General features: G+C 38.2%; 2 protein-coding genes across 3 annotated transcripts; both read left to right on the top strand.

Annotated features, from left to right (window-relative positions):
* The first annotated feature begins 14,507 nt into the window (after positions 1-14,507).
* Positions 14,508-17,200, top strand: LOC103454535 (uncharacterized). Its single transcript, XM_070812311.1, has 2 exons — positions 14,508-14,688; positions 15,074-17,200. The coding sequence occupies exon 2, from the start codon at positions 15,086-15,088 to the stop codon at positions 16,007-16,009; it is 924 nt and encodes a 307-aa protein (XP_070668412.1). The 5' UTR covers positions 14,508-14,688; positions 15,074-15,085; the 3' UTR covers positions 16,010-17,200.
* On the top strand, positions 16,028-18,586 carry LOC139187611 (uncharacterized). 2 transcript variants are annotated; one of them, XM_070812309.1, is made up of 2 exons: positions 16,028-17,566; positions 18,278-18,586. In XM_070812309.1, the coding sequence occupies exon 1, from the start codon at positions 16,028-16,030 to the stop codon at positions 16,994-16,996; it is 969 nt and encodes a 322-aa protein (XP_070668410.1). In that variant the 3' UTR covers positions 16,997-17,566; positions 18,278-18,586. The 2 variants fall into 2 exon arrangements, with proteins under 2 accessions (XP_070668410.1, XP_070668411.1); XM_070812310.1 differs by having other exon boundaries at positions 18,163-18,586.
* The last annotated feature ends 1,652 nt before the right edge of the window (positions 18,587-20,238 follow it).

Here is a 20,238-nt window from a genome sequence, read left to right as displayed (position 1 = left end):
AGGAGAAGAGGGAGAGTGCAAAGGTGAGAGGATTACATGAAATTTTATAAATATATGAGGGTATAACAGGAATTCTGGAACTTTTTAAACCTGCAACCTTCCCAGTCGTAGCTAGAATATTTATCAATAATAGTCAAAATTTAACACCCATATTCATAAATGTCATTTTTTTATAAAATATTTCAAATATAGCAGAAAAACCACTTAAAAAGAACTATAAATACCTTGAAAATTAAAACCAAATAAACGTAAGAAACAAAACCCTATTAGAAGTTCAATCGTTCCAAAGAAATCCAAAACTAAAATTGAATTTCCAACATGATCAGAATAACAGACTTGTATAATGAAAAGTGTGATCGATTCATGGCATCCATTCGCTTTGGGTATAAGAATTGGGTTGAGTTGAAATCAACAATTTAGAACTTACAAATTGGTGTTGTAGATTAATTAGATTGGTGGGGAAGAGAAGAAAAAATAAAGTTGGAATGATCCTTTTGTGAATTAGATTGGAATTTGATTCCAATGAGTTAGAAGCCTCAACCAGTATCATGTCTGCTAAATTGATTGTACAAAACATACTCTTTTAAGACAATCTTGTATCAATGGTAATGATTGAGTTTCAAACATGAGTGACAAAATTTCAAGTCCGTACTCCATTTGTTGATTGTTGAACAACACCCGCAATTGCTCTACAACGTTTATCAACTCCACTTGTGGCCTCACACTTTGAACAAAGATGTAGAGAAGATCCATTCAAGGGTTTTGGCTTTTTGTGTAATTAGGTTTTGGATTTTTAGGACATTTAGGTCTATTCACATGGGTTTTCTGCTACATTTGAAATTTTTTATAAAAAAAATGACATTTATGAAATTGAGTGTTAAATTTTGGCTATTAACGATAAAAACTCATAGCTGTTTGCGTTTGTTGCACTGAACTATTTCGAACTCAACTAATTTCAGGGATTAAGTTGAATTGTCTTGGCTTGAACTAAATAGAATAATAATAGTGAAGCATTTGATGTAGTATCAGACTAATCACGGACTAAGCCCTGGTTTGGCTTAGCTTAACTTTTTAAAAAAGTGGGTATGAAAAAAAAATTGGAGCAATTTAGGTGTTTGGTAAACATTTTAAATCAGTAATTTTTCAAAGTTATGGGTGAAAAAAAGATGAAAACCAGAAGCTGGGTTTTGGTAAACATTTTAAATCAGTATGTTTTCAAAGTTATGGGTGAAAAAAAGATGAAAACCAAAAGCTGGAAATAACAACTTCAACAAAACAGCTTATTTTGGTAAAACACGGGTGAATAGTAAAACCTTCAGTCTCTCCTGAAGCTCCTGTAAAATCTTCTCCAGTATTGATCCCATGCCTGTGTGTTCGTCAAAATCCCAAGGTAATACTTTTTCCAAAGACTCCATATTTATTTGAGTTAAATTGAAAATCTGAGCATTTTAGGCACCCATAGTAGTCACTTAGGGTGGAATCTCTTCAAATTTGTCATGACCCATTTGCAGAAACTTAGATTAGCATCTGTTCGCAAATGGGTTTCTTTGAATTGTTGCGAAAACCGTGTTACATCATCACCAATCCCATTTCAGCCAATTGGGTATTTCTGCAATGCCCTAACCTTTAGAATGTACAGTACCAATGGAGCTTCTGCAAATGAGAATTCTGAAAGTTCGGATAAAACTTCAACAAGTTTATGAGACAGGCTGATATTGAAAAAGAGATTATTGCAAAAAAGAATAATCAGAAAGATATTGGGTGAGCAATTGCACGGTTCTTGCAGTACCATCCGATTAACGAATTTGAGCCCTTCTTTGAAATGGAGCAGCACCTTGGAAATGGAGGGTTGTTCGCGACGGCTACGCCTTGGTTGCCGTTACAGCGTGAATGCGATAAAGGAGGAAAACACGAGAGAGACACAGAGACAGAGATTAATTAATTTTTAGGCATTAAGTTTTGTATTTTAAATTTCTTAATTATAAATATTTAAGATAAAGTATATAAATATTTTTATTTGAGAGAGAGAGATTTATTAATTTCTAGGCATTAAATTTTATTTTTTAAATTGCTTAATTATAAATATTTAAGATAAAGTTTATAAACATTTTTATTTGAGAGAGAGAGAGAGAGATTTAATAATTTTTAGGCATTAAATTTTGTTTTATAAATTGCTTAATTATAAATATTTAAGATAAGGTTTATAAATATTTTTCTTTTAAAAATAAAGTATATTTAGTAATTCACTTTTATTTGTTAAGTGACACACCCCGATCGAAATCGAGATGTGCTGGCCGTCACGTGAGAGTGACGTACCCATATGCGCAAAGCGGAAGCGATAAAGAGTAAGGGAATACTAACAATTTAAAACCAATCAACTAACAATCCCAATTAAGAAAGGGTGCTAGTGAGAGTTTAAGTGTATAAATATACTTTCAGAGCAATAAGAAAGTCTAGTTGCAGTCAAGTAGGATAATTACTAAGATACAACACCCGAAGGTGAATCCTACTTCTTCGGATTCTGTCAGAACACCGTGGGATTCCTCGTGGCCACCAAACTCTGCTATCTAAGACTTGGAGGGGCGAAAAACAAAGTTGAGTGGGTCAGTAAAAACATTCTTACATGAAAACCTTATTTGTCTTTGAATATATTAACCCCTCACCGTAAAACAAGTATATAGATATTTTCCCAGAAAATAGAATACATAAATATGTATATATTTCAAATCATGCTCAAAATCAAGATTCATATTTGTATGTATGCCATGCCTATATATATAACAGAATAAGCAATTCAGATAAGAATAGCTTCATAGAAATATAACATGTTAGTCGGAACCCTTGTGGTAGTCTGCACGGCTGAATACATAACTTAAAGTCAATCTAACCGGAGTCACTACAATGACCTATACGGCAATACACTGCACAAGAGTCGGAACCAAATGCAAAGGTATGTACGACGATGATGGGTGTAATATAATTATGCTCAATACTACTCTCACATAATAGCCAGGCGAATAATCACTAGTCACCTACGAGTCGGAACCATAAATAAGGTCTGTACGAGAAGACTGTGCACCTAAATTGGATCCAATGTGAGCATATGGTGCGCGAGGTGACATAATAAACAGGCATGTGTCATATCTCTGACTAAAATCACAATCACCCTACATGCAGTTTTATGAGCTCAACAATATTCAATCACATATCACATCATCGACAATTCAAATAACCAAACATAACTTACCTGAGCTTACCTGAGCCTCCACAACACCATGCAACAATATGCATAATTATGATAATGCATATACTAAAATAAAATATAGGCATAGCATGGCATTTCAATCACATTTTCTTAAATACGTTTTCTCGAAAAAACGTCAAGTGTATATATATATATATTGAAAATAAATGCCCACTCACTGATATGAAGTCGGGTCGTAACCCCCATGCCTAGCCTGGCTACGCTCGTCCTTCGGATAGGTCTCGCCTATAGGAGAAGCAACTATATAAACATCACTTTAATGCACATATACAAAACTATGTAATAACTCTTCATACATAGCTCAAATTGGGTATATGAACATACCACAATGGCCTACACAAACTTAGGATCGTCCCCAAATTTTTAGAATAAATTTTCGAGGCCTCACGCGCCGCCACGCGCCGGCAAGTGCACGGCCAGACGTGCCCCCACGCGTGGCCAACCCTCACGGAATCCTAATTGCCGTTAGGAATATTCAATGGAATATTCCGTCAGACTTGATGGAATATTCCTTCATCTCCTACCTCCAGCTCCAGCAACCATCGCCGATGTTGGAAACTGGGCAATTTTTCAAACTCTTTAATCTCCCTCATTTCTTCACCATTTTTCATGCAATTTCCACCAAAATGAAGTTTAGGAGGTAAAGAATTGCGTTATACCTCTTTCACGCTTCGAATCACATGAAATCAAGTCGAAGAAGTCCTCGAACTCCGGCAACCTCTGCAAAGCTCCGTTTTCGAGCTTCCCGTGACCCAAATCCTACCAACAATGCACTCTGAGCATCGTGAGGACCTCCTTGAGCTCACTGTGGTCCTAAAATTCACAAAAACTCAAGGGTTTAAAAGCTGATAAATAGTACCCAAGTCGAAGGTTCATTTTCCGGGGTTTTCTGATGTCCAAAATTGTTCCAATTTATGCCAAAACAAACCAGATGACTAGGAGATTACCTTTTGAGTCTTAGAACAGCTTGAAACCTCCACGAACTAGTTTGGTGTACTGTACACCCACGGCTCCCTTTCAAACTAGGGTTGTTCGAAGGTTTCCTTGCTGAAAATGGGTACCACTCGACTCGTAAGGATCCTAGGAACACACTAGAGACCTCAAAACCTTCGATCCGTGTTGCTTTGGTTTTGTTTGTGTGTGTCCATACGAGTTCAAAGAGAGAGAGAAAGAAAGAGAGGGGGAGAGAGAGAGAGAGTAGGTGGGTGTGTGGTCTAAAAACCACCAATCAAAATTAAAGGAACACCTAGTTCTAATTGGGTCCAATAATAGAGGAATAAAACTAATAGGTCCACAACCTTAAGTCAAAACCACAACACTCCATAATAATTCTCAATGTCCAATGGTATTTAGATAATTTCACGCTGGCAATAATTAAATAATATACTTCTCTAGGACGGGCTGTGACAATCTCCCCACCTTATAAAATTTCGTCCTCGAAATTACATACAACAGATACATCTACTAATACTCATAAAATAACTTTGGATGCATCTCTCTCATCCGATCCTCTGTCTCCCATGAAGCTTCTTCCACTCCATAATACTTTTACCAAGTACACCGTCTTATTTCTCAGGACTTCCTCTTTCCAATCCAAAATAGTCACTGGTTCCTCATCATAAGTCAAGTCCGGATTAATCTCCAAGGCTGAACCGGAATCACAAGCGACGAATCTGCTACATAATAACGAAGCATCGAAACCTGAAATACATTATACACCTTAGCCAATTCTGAAGGCAACTCAAACTTGTAAGCATTTCACCGATTCTTTTAGTAATCAAAGACGGCATGATGTACTTAGGTTTTAGCTTGCCTTTCCTTCCAATCCCTACTATCTCTTTCCATGGTGTAAGCTTAAAAAATACCCAATCATTAACCTTGTATACCTGATCAGTAGCATGCCTGACAGCTAGGCTCTTTTGTCGATCTGAGGCCGTTTTCAGGTTAGGCTTAAGTGCCTGAATATTCTGAGTAGTCTCCTTTACTAACTCAGGGCTTTAAATTTTTCAAACCGTTCGTGGTTGAACTTTTTGCTCCCCAAAATACCTTCCGTCGACAAGTCCTAAAAATTTTGATACACATGACACCATTTTCATGGGCCTTATGGTGTCACTCTAGGAAAACTTTTTTCAACAGATCCGTAAGCCCAAATCTCTTTTCCATAAAATAGATAAATAACTGTTGCACTTGCTGGAAAGGTCACTGCTCCTTCACTGAAGAATAATGTGCTGACTTAATAAGCCAATCAACTATCATCCAAACTCCATCGTAACCATTTATGTACGAGGAAGTTTGTACACAAAATCCATAGTGACAATTTCCATTTCCACTGTGGAACCGGCAGTGGCTGCATCAATCCAAAAAGTTTCTTCCTTTTTACTTTAATTTGTTGACAATTGGTACACTTATTAACATATTCAGCAATTTCTCTTTTCATACCTGGCCAATAATAAAATGGTCGAATGGTATGATACATTTTAGTACTTCTAGGATACATCGCATAAGCTGAATTATGTGTTTCATCCAAAATTGCTTTCTTAATTCCACATCATTAGGCACATACATCCTGCTCTCTTGCATAAGTATGCCATCTGATTTTCTAACTCTGAGGTCTTTCTTTTTCTCTTCATTCCTTGCCTCGATTAATTCTTGAATTTCTTCATCAATCCCCTAGGCATCGAGTATACAATCCACTAAAATTGGCCTAATTTGAAAATTAGCCAATAAAGCTTACTCTCGTTCTTTCACCTTAAGATTCACTCTAGAAGATCTCAAATCCGCAAGAAGATGAACACAATAAGCATTCAAAGCATTAATTCTCACTTGAGCCTTCGTACTAAGTGTATCAGCAGCAACATTTGTACGATTACTCTGGTCATGCAATCATAGTCACTAAGCAACTTCAACCATCTTTGTTGCCGAAGATTAAGGTCTTTCTGAATAAAATATATTGGAGACTCTTATGATCTATAAAAAAAATCTTGCATTTCTCACCGTAAATATAATGTCTCCATAACTTCGAAGCAAAGATGATAGCTGCTAATTCCAAGTCATGAGTAGGGTAAGTCTTTTCATAAGGTTTCAATTGTCGTGAAACATAGGCAATCACCCTACCATGTTGCATCAACACATATTTAAGACCATTCAACGAGGTGTCACTGTAGACCACAAAATTTCCACTATCATCTGGGAGTGCTAAAACAGGTGTATGAGTAAGATAATACATTCAGCTGCTGACAACTTTGTTTACAATTTTCATCCCACTCAAACTTAACCTCTTCCTTGTCAACTCGTTAATGGCAAAGTAATGACTAAAAAAAATTTCCTTAACAACTGCCTATAGTAGCCTGCTAAGCCAAGAAAGCTCCTTACCTCAGTCACGATTCGCGGTTGTTCCAAATCCTCCATCGCTGTTACCTTTTAAGGATCCACTTGAATACCTTGAGCAGATATCGCATGTCCCAGAAATGCCACTTGATTCGTCCAACATTGGCATTTACTAAACTTGGCATACAACCGATGTTCTCTCAATTTCTTTAATACCAAGTTAAAAAATGTCAAACATGGTCCGTTTTCAACTTAGAGTATACTGGAATATCGTTAATGAAAACAATAACAACTTGCATAGATACTGCTGGAATACTTGATTCATCAAACCCATGAAAACAACAGGCACATTCGTTAATGTGAATGGCATCACCAAAAACTTATAAAGACCACAATAAGTCCTAAAATCAATCTTAGGAACGTCTTCACCGCAAATCTTCAACTGATGATAACCAGTCCTCAAATCAATCTTTGAAAACACACATGCACCTCCAAACTGATCAAACAATCATCAATGTGCACGCGGTATTGGATAATGGTTCTTAATCGTTACCCGATTCAATTACCTATAATCAATGCATAGCCTTAATGTCCCGTCTTTCTTTCTCACAACAAAACTGGGGCTCCCCAAGATAATGTACTAGGTTAAATGGAACCTTTATCAACCAATTCCTATAACTGAATTTTTCAATTTCCTTAACTCAGTAGGAGCCATTCTTTAACATAAGATCTGTACTTGGAAATAAATCAATAGCGAACTCCACAACTTTGTCTGGCGGCAATCTAGGTAACTCATCCGGAATTATAACAGGAAAATGTCTAACCACCTTACATCTTCCACATTACTCAGAGTAGCATCATTTAGCACTACATGAGCTAAGTATCCTTGGCAGCTTTTCGATAACCATTTCTTCGCTCTCACAATAGAAATAAGGACATACCTCAATCCACTTTGCTCATCCATAAAAGTAACCTCTAGTGATCCAACACGATGAAAAGTAACTGATTTCCCGTAGCAATTTATATTGGCACGATCAATCTGAGCCTAAGTAACATCGAAATCCACCATATCTAAAGGGATAGGATTTGCTGGCATAATATATCTTCCACCATCACTGGACACCCTGAATAAATACAATACTAACATGGAATGACCTACTTGTTACTTGCTTAACGAATCCAACGCATAAGTTATTAATATTACGGTCTGCAGCCTGCAATACTGATAACTCACTGTTGTCTTGATAAGTAAGTAATAATTCCCAATGGTGCAATATTAACATCTTGTCCTTTATTGGAAAATACATATGCACGCTTCGATCGTGCTCATTCACCACCTTCTTTGGCAACATCGTCCAAAATATAAAATTTCTACATTCACAATCAATGAACTCTGGCAAAGTGACCAAAATGATTAACGTGCCCATAATCAAGTCCAAATAATTTTGAGCATCTTGCAGTGATATGTTAACAAGTCATTGGCTTGTTGGCGTCCTTCACAACCTATATTAGCTTGATTTCTTCGCCCCTACACACCACAGCCCATCTGACCATAACTACTAGATCCAGGAACTTGTTGGATCGGCTAGTGGTGGCAAAGAAGACTACTAGGCATCTACTGCTTATGGGGACAATTTGCAGCTCTATATCCCATTTGTCCACATGTAAAACATCCACTGCTTCTTCGTCTACACTCTCTAAAGTGTCTATTATTGTACCCACGACACAAAGGTACATTTCCTTTACCAATATATCCCTGCCTCTGGGACTTGGGACCTCTAGTGAATCTACCACCTCTTCTCAGATCAGTAGCACTAAAACTTCCTCTAGAAGAACTAGAATTAGTGAATTAGTTTCACTTCTTTTGAAGCTCTGAGTTTTACAAAGTCCTTGAGATGACTGACCTTAACTTTTATCATCTTTCCTCTGATTCCCATTATTTTCCTTTTCTTCATCACTATCGTTGAACATGTTCTCAGAGTCCTCAAAAAAATCTCGTAGAACTCCTAGTAAGAAGCACAATGGGTAATGGTCCCCAAAGAACACCACATCTTCTTATTACTTAGTTAAAAATGACGTAACATCTTAACCGGATTAGCCGCAACATTCAAATGGTAACGAGACAAGTCAATAAACCTTCTATAAGGCCCATCCATCGTCCTCTTTCCTTGTCTCAAATTGTAAACTCTTGTTTCGTACCATTCATATATGCCGGAGGAATAAATCTTTTCTTAAACAATTCCTTAAACAATTCTCAATTAGCAATTTCCTCCTGACCCTACCAGGATGCGAACCAAGTAGTCGTCTTGATCCACCTTTCAAAAAGAAGATTCCTTTGACTTGTATAACGCGGAACGCTTTTTCCCAACGATTGAGCCAACGCATTGCTCCCTCAGGTCCTTTATTTTTTTTTTCCATAAAGTGATTCGGTTTCAACTTATAACCAATCTCAAAATGAGTCCTTTAAGAATGACGGACTGAATCATATTAGCAATAACTTCCCCTAACTGAGCTATATCAAGGAAACTAGGCTCATCTGAATAACGTGGCTCTCTACGAGGCAGTATAGTTCAGACAGAAGACACTAGGAAATTCTTAAGATATACAGGACTACAACCTAGGCTCTGATACCATTTGTCACATCCCGGCCCGAGGTAGACCACTTCCCGGGCCCGTTCCACAATCATAGCACGATATTGTCCGCTTTGGGCCCCGACCACGCCCTCACGATTTTGTTTCTGGGAACTCACGAGCAACTTTCCAGTGGGTCACCCATCTTAGGAGTGCTCTGGCCTCCTTCTCGCTTAACTTCGAAGTTCCTACGAAACCCGAAGTCAGTTAGCTCCCAGAATGCCTCGTGCTAGGTAAGGATAAGAAAATACATTTAAAGATCACTCCCCTGGACGATGTGGGATGTTACAATCCACCCCCCTTAGGGGCCCGACGTCCTCGTTGGCACACTTTCGACCAGGGATCGGCTCTGATACCAAATTGACACACCCCGACCGAAATCGAGACGTGTTGGCTGTCACGTGAGAGTGACGTAGCCATATGCACAAAGCGGAAGCGATAAATAGTAAGGGAATACTAACAATTTAAAACCAATCAACTAACAATCCCAATTAAGAAAGGATGCTAGTGAGAGTTTAAGTGTATAAATACACTTTTAGAGCAATAAGAAAGTCTAGTTACAGTCAAGTAGGACAATTACTAAGATACAACACCCGAAGGTGAATCCTACTTCTTCGGATTCTGTCAGAACACCGTGGGGTTCCTCGTGGCCACCAAACTCTGCTATCTAAGACCTGAAGGGGCAAAAAATAAAGTTGAGTGGGTCAGTAAAAACATTCTTACATGAAAACCTTATTTTTCTTTGAATATATTAACCCCTCGCCGTAAAACAAGTATATAGATACTTTCCCAGAAAATAGAATACATAAAATATGTATATATTTCAAATCATGCTCAAAATCAAGATTCATATTTGTATGTATGTCATGCCTATATATATAACAGAATAAGCAATTCAGGTAAGAATAGTTTCATAGAAATATAACATGTTAGCCGGAACCCTTGTGGTAGTCTGTACGGCTGAATTCATAGCTCAAAGTCAATCTAACCAGAGTCACTACAATGGCCTATACGGTAATATACTGCACAAGAGTCGGAACCAAATGCAAAGGTCTTTACGACGATGATGGGTGTAATATAATTATGCTCAATACTATTCTCACATAATAGTCGGGCGATAAATTGCTAGTCACCTACGAGTCGGAACCATAAATAAGGTCTGTATGACAAGACTGTGCACCTAAATTGGATCCAATGTGAGCATATGGTGCGGGATGTGACATAATAAACAGGCATGTGTCATATCTCTGGCTAAAATCACAATCACCCTACGTGCAGTTTTATAAGCTCAACAATATTCAATCATATATCACATCATCGACAATTCACATAACCAAACATAACTTACCTGAGCTTACTTGAGCCTCCACAGCACCATGCAACAATATGCATAATTATGATAATGCATATACTAAAATAAAATATAGGCATAGCATGGCATTTCAATCACATTTTCTTAAATATGTTTTCTGGGAAAAACGTCAAGTGTGTGTGTGTGTGTGTGTGTGTGTGTGTGTGTGTGTGTGTATACTGAAAATAAATGCCCACTCAATGATATGAAGCCGGGTCGTAACCCCCATACCTAGCCTGGCTACGAATAACTCTTCATACATAGCTCAAATTGGGTATATGAGTATACCACAGTGACCTACACAAACTCAGGATCGTCCCCAAATTTTTAGAATAAATTTTCGAGGCCTCACGTGCCGGCGAGTACACGACCAGACGCGCCCCCACGCGCGGCCAACCTTCACGGAATCCTAACTGCCGTTAGGAATATTCTATGGAATATTCCGTTAAAAGCTAACTAAATCCGTCTAAACTAACTAACAGTGTGAGAATATTCCGTCAGACTTGATGGAATATTCCTTCACTCCTACCTCCAGCTTCGACAACTGTCGCCGGCACCGGAAACTGGGTAATTTTTCAAACTCTTTAATCTCCCTTATTTCTTCACCATTTTTCATGCAATTTCCACCAAAATGAAGTTTATGAGGTAAAGAATTGCATTATACCTCTTTCACGCCTCGAATCACATGAAATCAAGTCGAAGAAGTCCTCGAACTCCGACGACCTCTGCAAAGCTCCGTTTTCGAGCTTCCCGTGACCTAAATCCTACCAACAATGCACTCTGAGCATCGTGAGGACCTCCTTGAGCTCACTGTGGTCCTAATATTCACAAAAACTCAAGGGTTTAAAAGTTGATGAATAGTACCCAAGTCGAAGGTTTATTTTCCAGGGTTTTCTAACATCCAAAATTGTTCCAATTTATGCCAAAACAAACCAGAGGACTAGGAGATTACCTTTTGAGTCTTAGAACAGCTTGAAACCTCCACGAACTGGTTTAGTGTACTGTACACCCACGGCTCCCTTTCAAACTAGGGTTTCTCGAAGGTTTCCTTACTGAAAATGGGTACCACTCGACTCGTAAGGATCCTAGGAACACACTGGAGACCTTAGAACCTTTGATCCATGTTGTTTTGGTTTTGTTTGTGTGTGTCCATACGAGTTCAAAGAGAGAGAGAGAGAGAGAAAAAGAGAGAGAGTGAGAGAGTATGAGAGAGAGCACGGGAATGAGAGAGAGAGAGTAGGTGGGTGTGTGGTCCAAAAGCCACCAATCAAAACTAAGAGAACACCTAGTTCTAATTGGGTCCAATAATAGAGGAATAGAACTAATAGGTCCACAACCTTAAGTCAAAACCACAACACTCCATAATAATTCTCAACGTCCAAGGGTATTTAGGTAATTTCACACTGTCGATAATTAAATAATATACTTCTCTAGGACGGGTTGTGACATTAAGAAAATTAAATTAATGACATATATAATATTATACCTTTTTTTATCAATTCACACAGTAACAGTTGTTTTACGTAAAATTTTATCAAACAATATCATACTGCTTTTTTTTCCTTTCCAAAAGCACTTTTACAAAAAAGTTTACCAAACACTCTACTGTTTTATTTCACAACTGCTTATTCTCACATCACAGCAGAAGCATTTTTTTTTTTCAAAGCACAACAATACCAAACCAGCCCTAAATATGTCCAAAAAAAGTTGTGCCATTTTTCCTTCACACTTTTGCTCTAAAAAAAATAAAACTAAAAAACAAAAAAACCTCACATCATGCACTTAGTACTACGGTCTAGTAGTATTTCTTTTCATTTGTAAGTGAGATATCTTAGGTTCAATTCGCGACAAAAGCGAATTTGAATCATATTATTATTAGTCAATTAAGTGGCTAAGCACACCTCCCTCCCTCAATATAAATAATATTGTTTGTCAAAAAAAAATAAGGCCAACATCACCACCATTTCTATATCTCTCGTCCAAGAATAGCCATTTTTATCTGGGCAAATTATTTATATAACCCATATGAGAATTTGACAATTTGTTAGTTGATCATCGTCCTCAACTTTAATCTGGGCAGTAATTCTTCATCACCTCACGTTGACCCACTTATCCCACAGAAATTAGACAATTGTGAAGCTCTGCTTCAACAAGAACTTTGAATTTTCAATCTAATTTTCTTGACGGCGTCGAATGATGAGAATGATTGAGGCTTGACTAATCCTCACGGAATTTCTGGTAGGTATTTCTTGACAGTTTTGATTTGAAATCGGTGGCTCTTATTTGCCCTTTGCCCGCTTTCTGCAACTCTTCTTTGGGGTTTCTCAGAACGGCGACAAATCCAAGAGGCGTACGGTGGGGTTGCCTAATGGGTGGGAGGAAGAAGCTGGTTTTGAAGATGGATGTGGGAGCGGGGAAAAAGAAGTAGATGGGAGGGGCGAGGCGGAGCAGAGAATCAGAGATGCTCTTGGCAAGTCCCACGGTTTCAGAAGGGTCACGCTAAGAACTTACAATGAGGCCTCTACTCCACGCGAGTCCCCTGTAAACTCATTGTAGGGACCAAACGTGAGACTACATTAGTAAGAGCTTTTCCAATAAAGGCCTTATTCTTTGCTGCTATATTTTAAGTTTTAATGAGAATTTCATCACTAATAAGCGGAAAAATTGAGCTAGATTCATTACTTGGGCTAGCAACTTCCTTTTTCAGGAAACATAAATTTGGCTACACCTAGCCCCAAAAAAACAATGGCTCACACGAGAAAAGTAGCAACTCATGTGAGCCAAATTCTATCACTCTCCTTTGACTTGTGAATACACTTGTACTCTCCTTTTATTCTTTTTTTTTTTCTTACGTATGTTTCTTGCAATGGCTAATGAATGATTGTTTTAAATTTCATAAGAATTAAAATTTCAAATTGATTTAACGTTTATGGGCATTGGTGGGTGAAATTTTGAAATAAATATTTTCAAAATTGTATGATACTAATTTACCAATTGGTGCTAGGTAGATTGTTGTGTTGTACGTGAAAATCAAATTATTTCAAGGGCCGAAGTGGGGGTTTGTATTTTTTAATGGATGAAATTGGAATAAAAGAATATAATCCAACGAATGGTTCATAAATAATGAAATCTAATTTTGTTAGAATTTGAACTTTTTTAGATTGAAAGGTTCATAAAAGAAATTTAAAATAACATAACAAAAAATCAACTTAAGAAAAGTTAACAAAAAAAAAATTATCACGTAATCAAATTACTACATAAATAAATATATATAGTCTCGTATAGAGCCCGAAAGAAATTGTCCCTCATTAGGAGAGATTCTTTTATAAAGACGCAAAAAATCCTCGAAGCTCGAAAATTGGCTATATCCACCACTTTTCCAACCCTAAATAGAGCCCCTCACTGGGGATGCTCTAAGTAGTCTAGTCTAGTCTAGTCCAATCCAGTTCCAGTTAATGAGGTCAAACAAACACACTTAGCCTTACATAGGAGGGAGAGACACGTGACGTGCCGCCCATGTTTCGGGCAAAGCGAAAAAACTTTCGGTCCAATGGTTTCATGTAGGACAAAATTATTGTATTACCCTTACATTTAAGGTCATTAAGACGAAATCTCTTTGAAATGGAGCGAAAATTGAGTTCTAAAGATTAAAATGAAGGTATTGTGCTATTTAGTACTACGGTTTAGTGATATTTCTCTTTACATGTAAATAAAGGGTTTTAGATTTTATTCTCGGTAAAGGTGAATTTCAATCACATTATTACTAGCTTATTGTGAGATTTAACATTTCTATTCCCCTTAATATGGATAATATTATTTGTAAAAAAAAACAATGACAGATACATTTTTTTCAAAGCAGCTTTTACTCAAAAAAGTTACTTTTTTTATTATTTTATTTTATTTTATTTTTATCCACCACGCAGCAGTTGCAGTGCCAAACCAGCGCTAGAAAGTATTCGTTGCCCTCAGTCGTCTCTCTCAGTGTCTCTCCCGCTCTGTTTTCGTTCTCTCAATTCCCAGACCCAAACCCTAACCCTAAAAATCCAAACCTAAATTCCCTCAAATTTCTCACTCCAATTTCCCACAATTTCAATAAGCCCTAAGAAAAGACAAGGTATGATTTTGTTGTTCAATTTTCATTCCAGTTTAAGCACACCAAATTGTGAGGGAGTTTGAAAATGGTTATTTAACTCTCCATCATTTTCTTCGCAAGTGTGAAAGTTACTGATGTGTAATGGATATGAGTATCCGGTCATGGAATTATACGCAATTGAATTTAGCTTCATCTTTATTTGTGACCTTTACATACGCACACAAAGCATGATCACGAAATGTCATTGATGTTTGGTGATTACGCTGATCAAATATGTTAGTGCGTTCGAGCTGCTTGAGTTAGTTGGTTATTACTAATCACTGCGTCTAATTATGTGTTTGTGTGTGTGTGTGTATATATCTCTATGTGCTCTCTCTGTGAAATCCCTGACAAACTAATTTTACAGAAAATAAAGGAAATGGAAGAACCAGAGCAAGAAGCTCGGCGGCTGAAATCTGTAGTAGAGGCCAAATACAAAGACTCCAATGTCAAATCAGCCCTCAAATATGCAAAACGTGCTGAGCGCCTGAGCCCAAGCTTGGAAGGCATCTCTTCCTTAAAGATCATCCGTACAGCCTCCCAAAGCCCCAATCCTGACTGGTACAACGTCCTGCAGGTGGAACCCTTTGCTCACACCAACACCATTAAGAAGAACTACAAGAAGCTCGCGTTTCTTCTCCACCCTGACAAGAATCCTCATGCTGGTTCCGAAGAGGCTTCCAAACTCGTCAACGAGGCCATTCGATTCCTTTCTGACAAGCTTAGGAGGAAGGAGTATGATATGAAGCTCAGGATAAAGATTCAGGATGAGAAAATTAAAGAGAGTGGTGTTGGGGGTTTAGGTTCTAGTATGGTGGTGGAAAGTGACACCTTTTGGACAGCCTGTTCAACATGCCGGCTTTTGCACCAGTTTGAAAGGAGGTATTTGGGGCATAATTTGGTTTGCCCGAGTTGTAAGAAGAGCTTTAAGGCTCTGGAGGTTGAAAATGGTGAGAATTTCAAGGTTAGGACTAGTGAGAGGTTAAGGAAAGTGAGTTTGGCATCAAAAGGGGGAATGAGTAGTGAAGGATTGGTTAGGAGAGTGAGTAACAGTGGTGAAATAAATGGCAGTACTGGTGGGAAAGGGAAAAGTGGTGTTTTGCAGAGGAAGGGTGAAGTGGGTACTGGTGATTTGGACAGTCAAGTGAGCGCTGGGAAAAAGAAAAGTGTTGTTTGGGAGAAGAAAGGTGAAGTCGGTACTGGGAGTTTGGGCAATCAAGCTAATGGTAGTGATGCTGGTGAACCGAGTGGTTGGAGGTTGAGGAGGAGAATGAGTAGTGTTGGAGAGGTGATGGAGAGGTAGGCAAAAACCAGTGATGAAATGATGACATTGGCGGAAATGAAGCAAAAGGCTCAAAAGGAGAAGATGAAGATGAAGATGAAGTTGAAGCTGAAGGACAAGAATGATGAAAGAGATAAGAAAGAGAAGAGGGAGAGGCTGAGGCATGACAAATTAAAGAAGGGTAAGAATTTAGATGTTGAGAAACGTGCTGTTTCAAAGAAGGATTTAGAAAGTGATAAAAGCAAGGGCTTGTCAATAGAGAAGAGCAGCATGGGGTCTAAGAGTGGGGATCTGGAAATTATGGTGGTGGAGGATTCATATTTTTACGATTTTGATAAAGATAGAGTAGGGAGGAGTTTTGAGAAAGGACAGGTGTGGGCTATATACGATGATGACGATGGAATGCCAAGGCTTTATGGTTTGATTGATGAAGTTGTATCTGTCAAACCTTTTGAGGTGAAAATGAGTTGGTTGGATCTTCAGAATAATGGTTATGAGTGGCTTGCCTTCTCGGAAAAAATGGGATTCCATGTGTCTTGTGGGAGGTTCAAAGTTTCCAGGAAGACTTCCATTAATTCATTTAATATATTTTCTCATCTTGTGGATTGTGAAAGGGTGGCAAGAGAGATTTATTGTATATATCCGAAGAAGGGGTCAGTGTGGGCACTTTATAGTGAAACGGCTTTCGATGCAGAGGGAAGAAACTTGTCCAGTAAAGACAAGCGTTGTTGTGACATAGTTGTGTTTCTGACAGCTTATAGTGAGATGCATGGTATGAGTATAGGGTATCTTGAGAAGGTCGATGGGTTGAAGACAGTTTTTAAAATAAGGGAGATCGGGTCTCATGCTGTTAGGTTGCTAGAAAACAGTGATGTTAGGTTGGCATCACACCAAATTCCTTCTAGGAAGCTCTCCGGTGATGAGGCTCCAAACCTTCTCAAAGACTGCTGGGAACTTGATCCTGCTTCTCTTCCTCCGGATTTACTTCCTTTTGGTTCGGGAAGATAGGTTTAGAATATTGTTTGGAAAGCAGAGAGCTCTTTATGTAGCCTTTCCTTCTCTGGTTTCGGGTTCAAACTGCAATATGCTACTGTTCATGCAGTACCCTACTGAGGTAATTTTTGTAGCAAATGAGGGTACCGCTGTTGAACTACAATCTAATCAGTTGCTGACTATATATAATCTTCCAAATTTTATTGGAAGTGGATTAAATGCTGGTTTACAATCAAAGGAAAATGCATCTGTACTAATTAATGTGAAGCAGCGGTTTTTGTGTTCTTCTCTTCTCTTGGACACACAGGCCCTTATTTTCTTTTCGCCCAAGTTTAGGTGGTTGACATAAAACCAAGGGAACTGGTCACCGTTAGTCAGTATTGATACACAAAAATGAAAAAACACAGCTTTTGAAAATTAACCACATAACCATCCATCTCTCAAGACATCAAAAGAGTAATGGCCGAGCTCTCACTCTCTCTCAACCAATTTCCCTATCCTAAATCCCCTATTAGGATTGGAAAATGGGGGATGTTGGGTTGGTACAACCCATCTTTCTCTGTCTCGTGTCTGCTTGTGGCCATGGTAAGCTAATCTCACCCCTCTCTCTCTCTCTCTCTCTCTGTATTCCTTGTGAATTTTTAAAAGCTTCAGTATTTAGATTATGTGATGCTTTCATAAATCTTGATTGGAAGAAGACGATTGATTTTCTTGACATGTGCATACCTATGTATTGGTTTATATTAATCTTTCAAATATTTGATATTTATGATTTATGTAGAGTAGATGGATACTTCATAAATGGCCCAATACCCTATCTAGATTTTGGAAACCTTTTCCCTTTCAAACCTCGTTTTCAATAGAAGTGGTGTTTTTGGGTTATGTCATTGTATCACTTTAGAAGTTCAGAGATGATTTGTTTTTGGACTAAACATTTCCTGGAGTCATGCCATATATTAGTTGGTTGGTTTCTCACACATGTATCGTCATATTTTGTTTTTGGTTTTTATCAGGCCAAGGGAGAACTGTTACTTATTATTTCGTTCGTATTGCAAAAGCTTTATGTGCAGGAATCAGGATAAGTTGTACTGTAGCTACTTAGTGTTGTAATTCCTTTTTCGTTGCCCTGATTAATTTGGAAGTAGAACAACTTTTTACGTTTTTCTGCTTCGTTCGTTCAGATCAAATTTCAATCATGGGATGGAGAGTGCAGAGTGCTAGTCAAGAATATTAACGAGTAGCAGAAAATGGTAACCCCAGTTCTCCTTTTAATGGTTGAGTTCTGATGTTTTGCAGATTTGAATATGGCTTGGTGATGCGAATGGGGATTCGGTCTCATTTGTCTCCCTCAATGAGAGTTTGTGCCAAGCCATTAGTCGATTATTTGTTCAAATACTAAGTTAGCATTCTTATTCGGCCTAAAAAAAGTGAGAATTAGAGAGCTTAGGTTGATTGATTATTAGTTTGAAACCCTAGCACCCATTGGCTGCTGGGAAAGTGAAAGAAATCTAACAGCCTAATTCTTTTGAATACATATTCTGTACTTCTGTGCTCCTGCAATTTCAGAGCTCCTGATTACAGTTCTCGTTTCTGTTTTTCCTTTCATTACCGGTGTTTTGCTGAATTAGATTGTTTTTGTTGGCCAATATAGGCTTCTGTTTGCTGATTTGGATGCAAATATGATATTGGGTTCGTTAGCATGACTTGATTGTGTTTGGCTTCTTGTCGCCATATGTACCTGAGTCTGACCTTGTGGCTACACTAACTAATGGTATGTGATATTCCCGCTCTCATTTTCTTCATGCACTCCTTTTTTCTACCCTCGAGACTGCATGAATCATAAGAGAATCAAAAGGGCAAAAACAAAGGGAAAAGTACAGAAGGATAAAATGAGAACGTGAAAATCACTAACCTAACTAATTTTCGCATGATTGGCAGTTGATTAATTGATATTAATAATTATCAATAACTAATGTAATAACTAGACCTTGCAGTTTTTGACACGACACGAAAATAACGGATTTCGGATCAACACGATAACTTATCGGGTCACTATCGGGTGACCCGTTAAGAACCCGTATACACGCGGGTAACACGTGGGTAACCCGTTTCAACCCGTTAAGAAAAAAATTATTTTAATAATTTTAAAGTTTAATTACTAAAATATTTATTATAAAATACAATACTCATATTAATATATACAATATATTCTATATTAAATATATAGTTTTGTATTATTGTTCTATATAAATTATAAAAAAATAAAAAAAAAGTTTTAGTCATTATTTATTTTTATTATGAGAGTTCCTTATTATCATTACTAGGATAAATTTTACATAACATATTCTTGTCCAAAATTAAAATATACTAGTATAGTATTTGTATATGCAAGAACTAAGAAGACATACATGCAAGTATGAAAAATGTGAAAGAATATATAAACACTCGTGATGTAACATCCCACATCGCCCAGGGGAGTGATCCTTAAATGTATATTCTCATCCCTACCTAGCACGAGGCCTTTTGGGAGCTCACTAGCTTCGGGTTCCGTAGGAACTCCGAAGTTAAGCGAGAAAGGAGGCCAGAGCACTCCCAGGATGGGTGACCCACTGGAAAGTTGCTCGTGAGTTCCCAGAAACAAAACCGTGAGGGCGTGGTCGGCGCCCAAAGCGGACAATATCGTGCTACGATGGTGGAGCGGGCCCGGGAAGTGATCCGCCCCTGGCCGGGATGTGACAATTTGGTATCAGAACCTAACCCTGGCCGTGGTGTGCCGACGAGGACGTCGGGCCCCTAAGGGGGGTGGATTGTAACATCCCACATCGCCCAGGGGAGTGATCCTTAAATGTATATTCTCATCCCTACCTAGCACGAGGCCTTTTGGGAGCTCACTAGCTTCGGGTTCCGTAGGAACTCCGAAGTTAAGCGAGAAGGAGGCCAGAGCACTCACAGGATGGGTGACCCACTGGGAAGTTGCTCGTGAGTTCCCAGAAACAAAACCGTGAGGGCGTGGTCGGGGCCCAAAGCGGACAATATCGTGCTACGGTGGTGGAGCGGGCCCGGGAAGTGATCCGCCCCGGGCCAGGATGTGACACGTGATTTATCATTATTCCTCTACGAATAGATAATTGTTACACTTATATTATCGTTTAGATTTTTAAAATCCTTCAAACCCTCATGAATAATGTTTTTTATTTGAGGGAAAAATTAATAATAATTATTGTAGAAGTGTAAAAAATGTAAAAATATATATATAC

The sequence above is a fragment of the Malus domestica genome, chromosome 14, assembly GCF_042453785.1.
Source record: "Malus domestica chromosome 14, GDT2T_hap1".
NCBI classification, from domain to species: Eukaryota; Viridiplantae; Streptophyta; class Magnoliopsida; order Rosales; family Rosaceae; genus Malus; species Malus domestica.
This window is presented reverse-complemented; position numbering and strand designations above follow the sequence as displayed.

Bases quoted from the DNA above. Each gene is read 5' to 3' on its own strand.
- LOC103454535 (XM_070812311.1), top strand. From the start codon at position 15,086: ATGGAAGAACCAGAGCAAGAAGCTCGGCGGCTGAAATCTGTAGTAGAG.
- LOC139187611 (XM_070812309.1), top strand. From the start codon at position 16,028: ATGATGACATTGGCGGAAATGAAGCAAAAGGCTCAAAAGGAGAAGATG.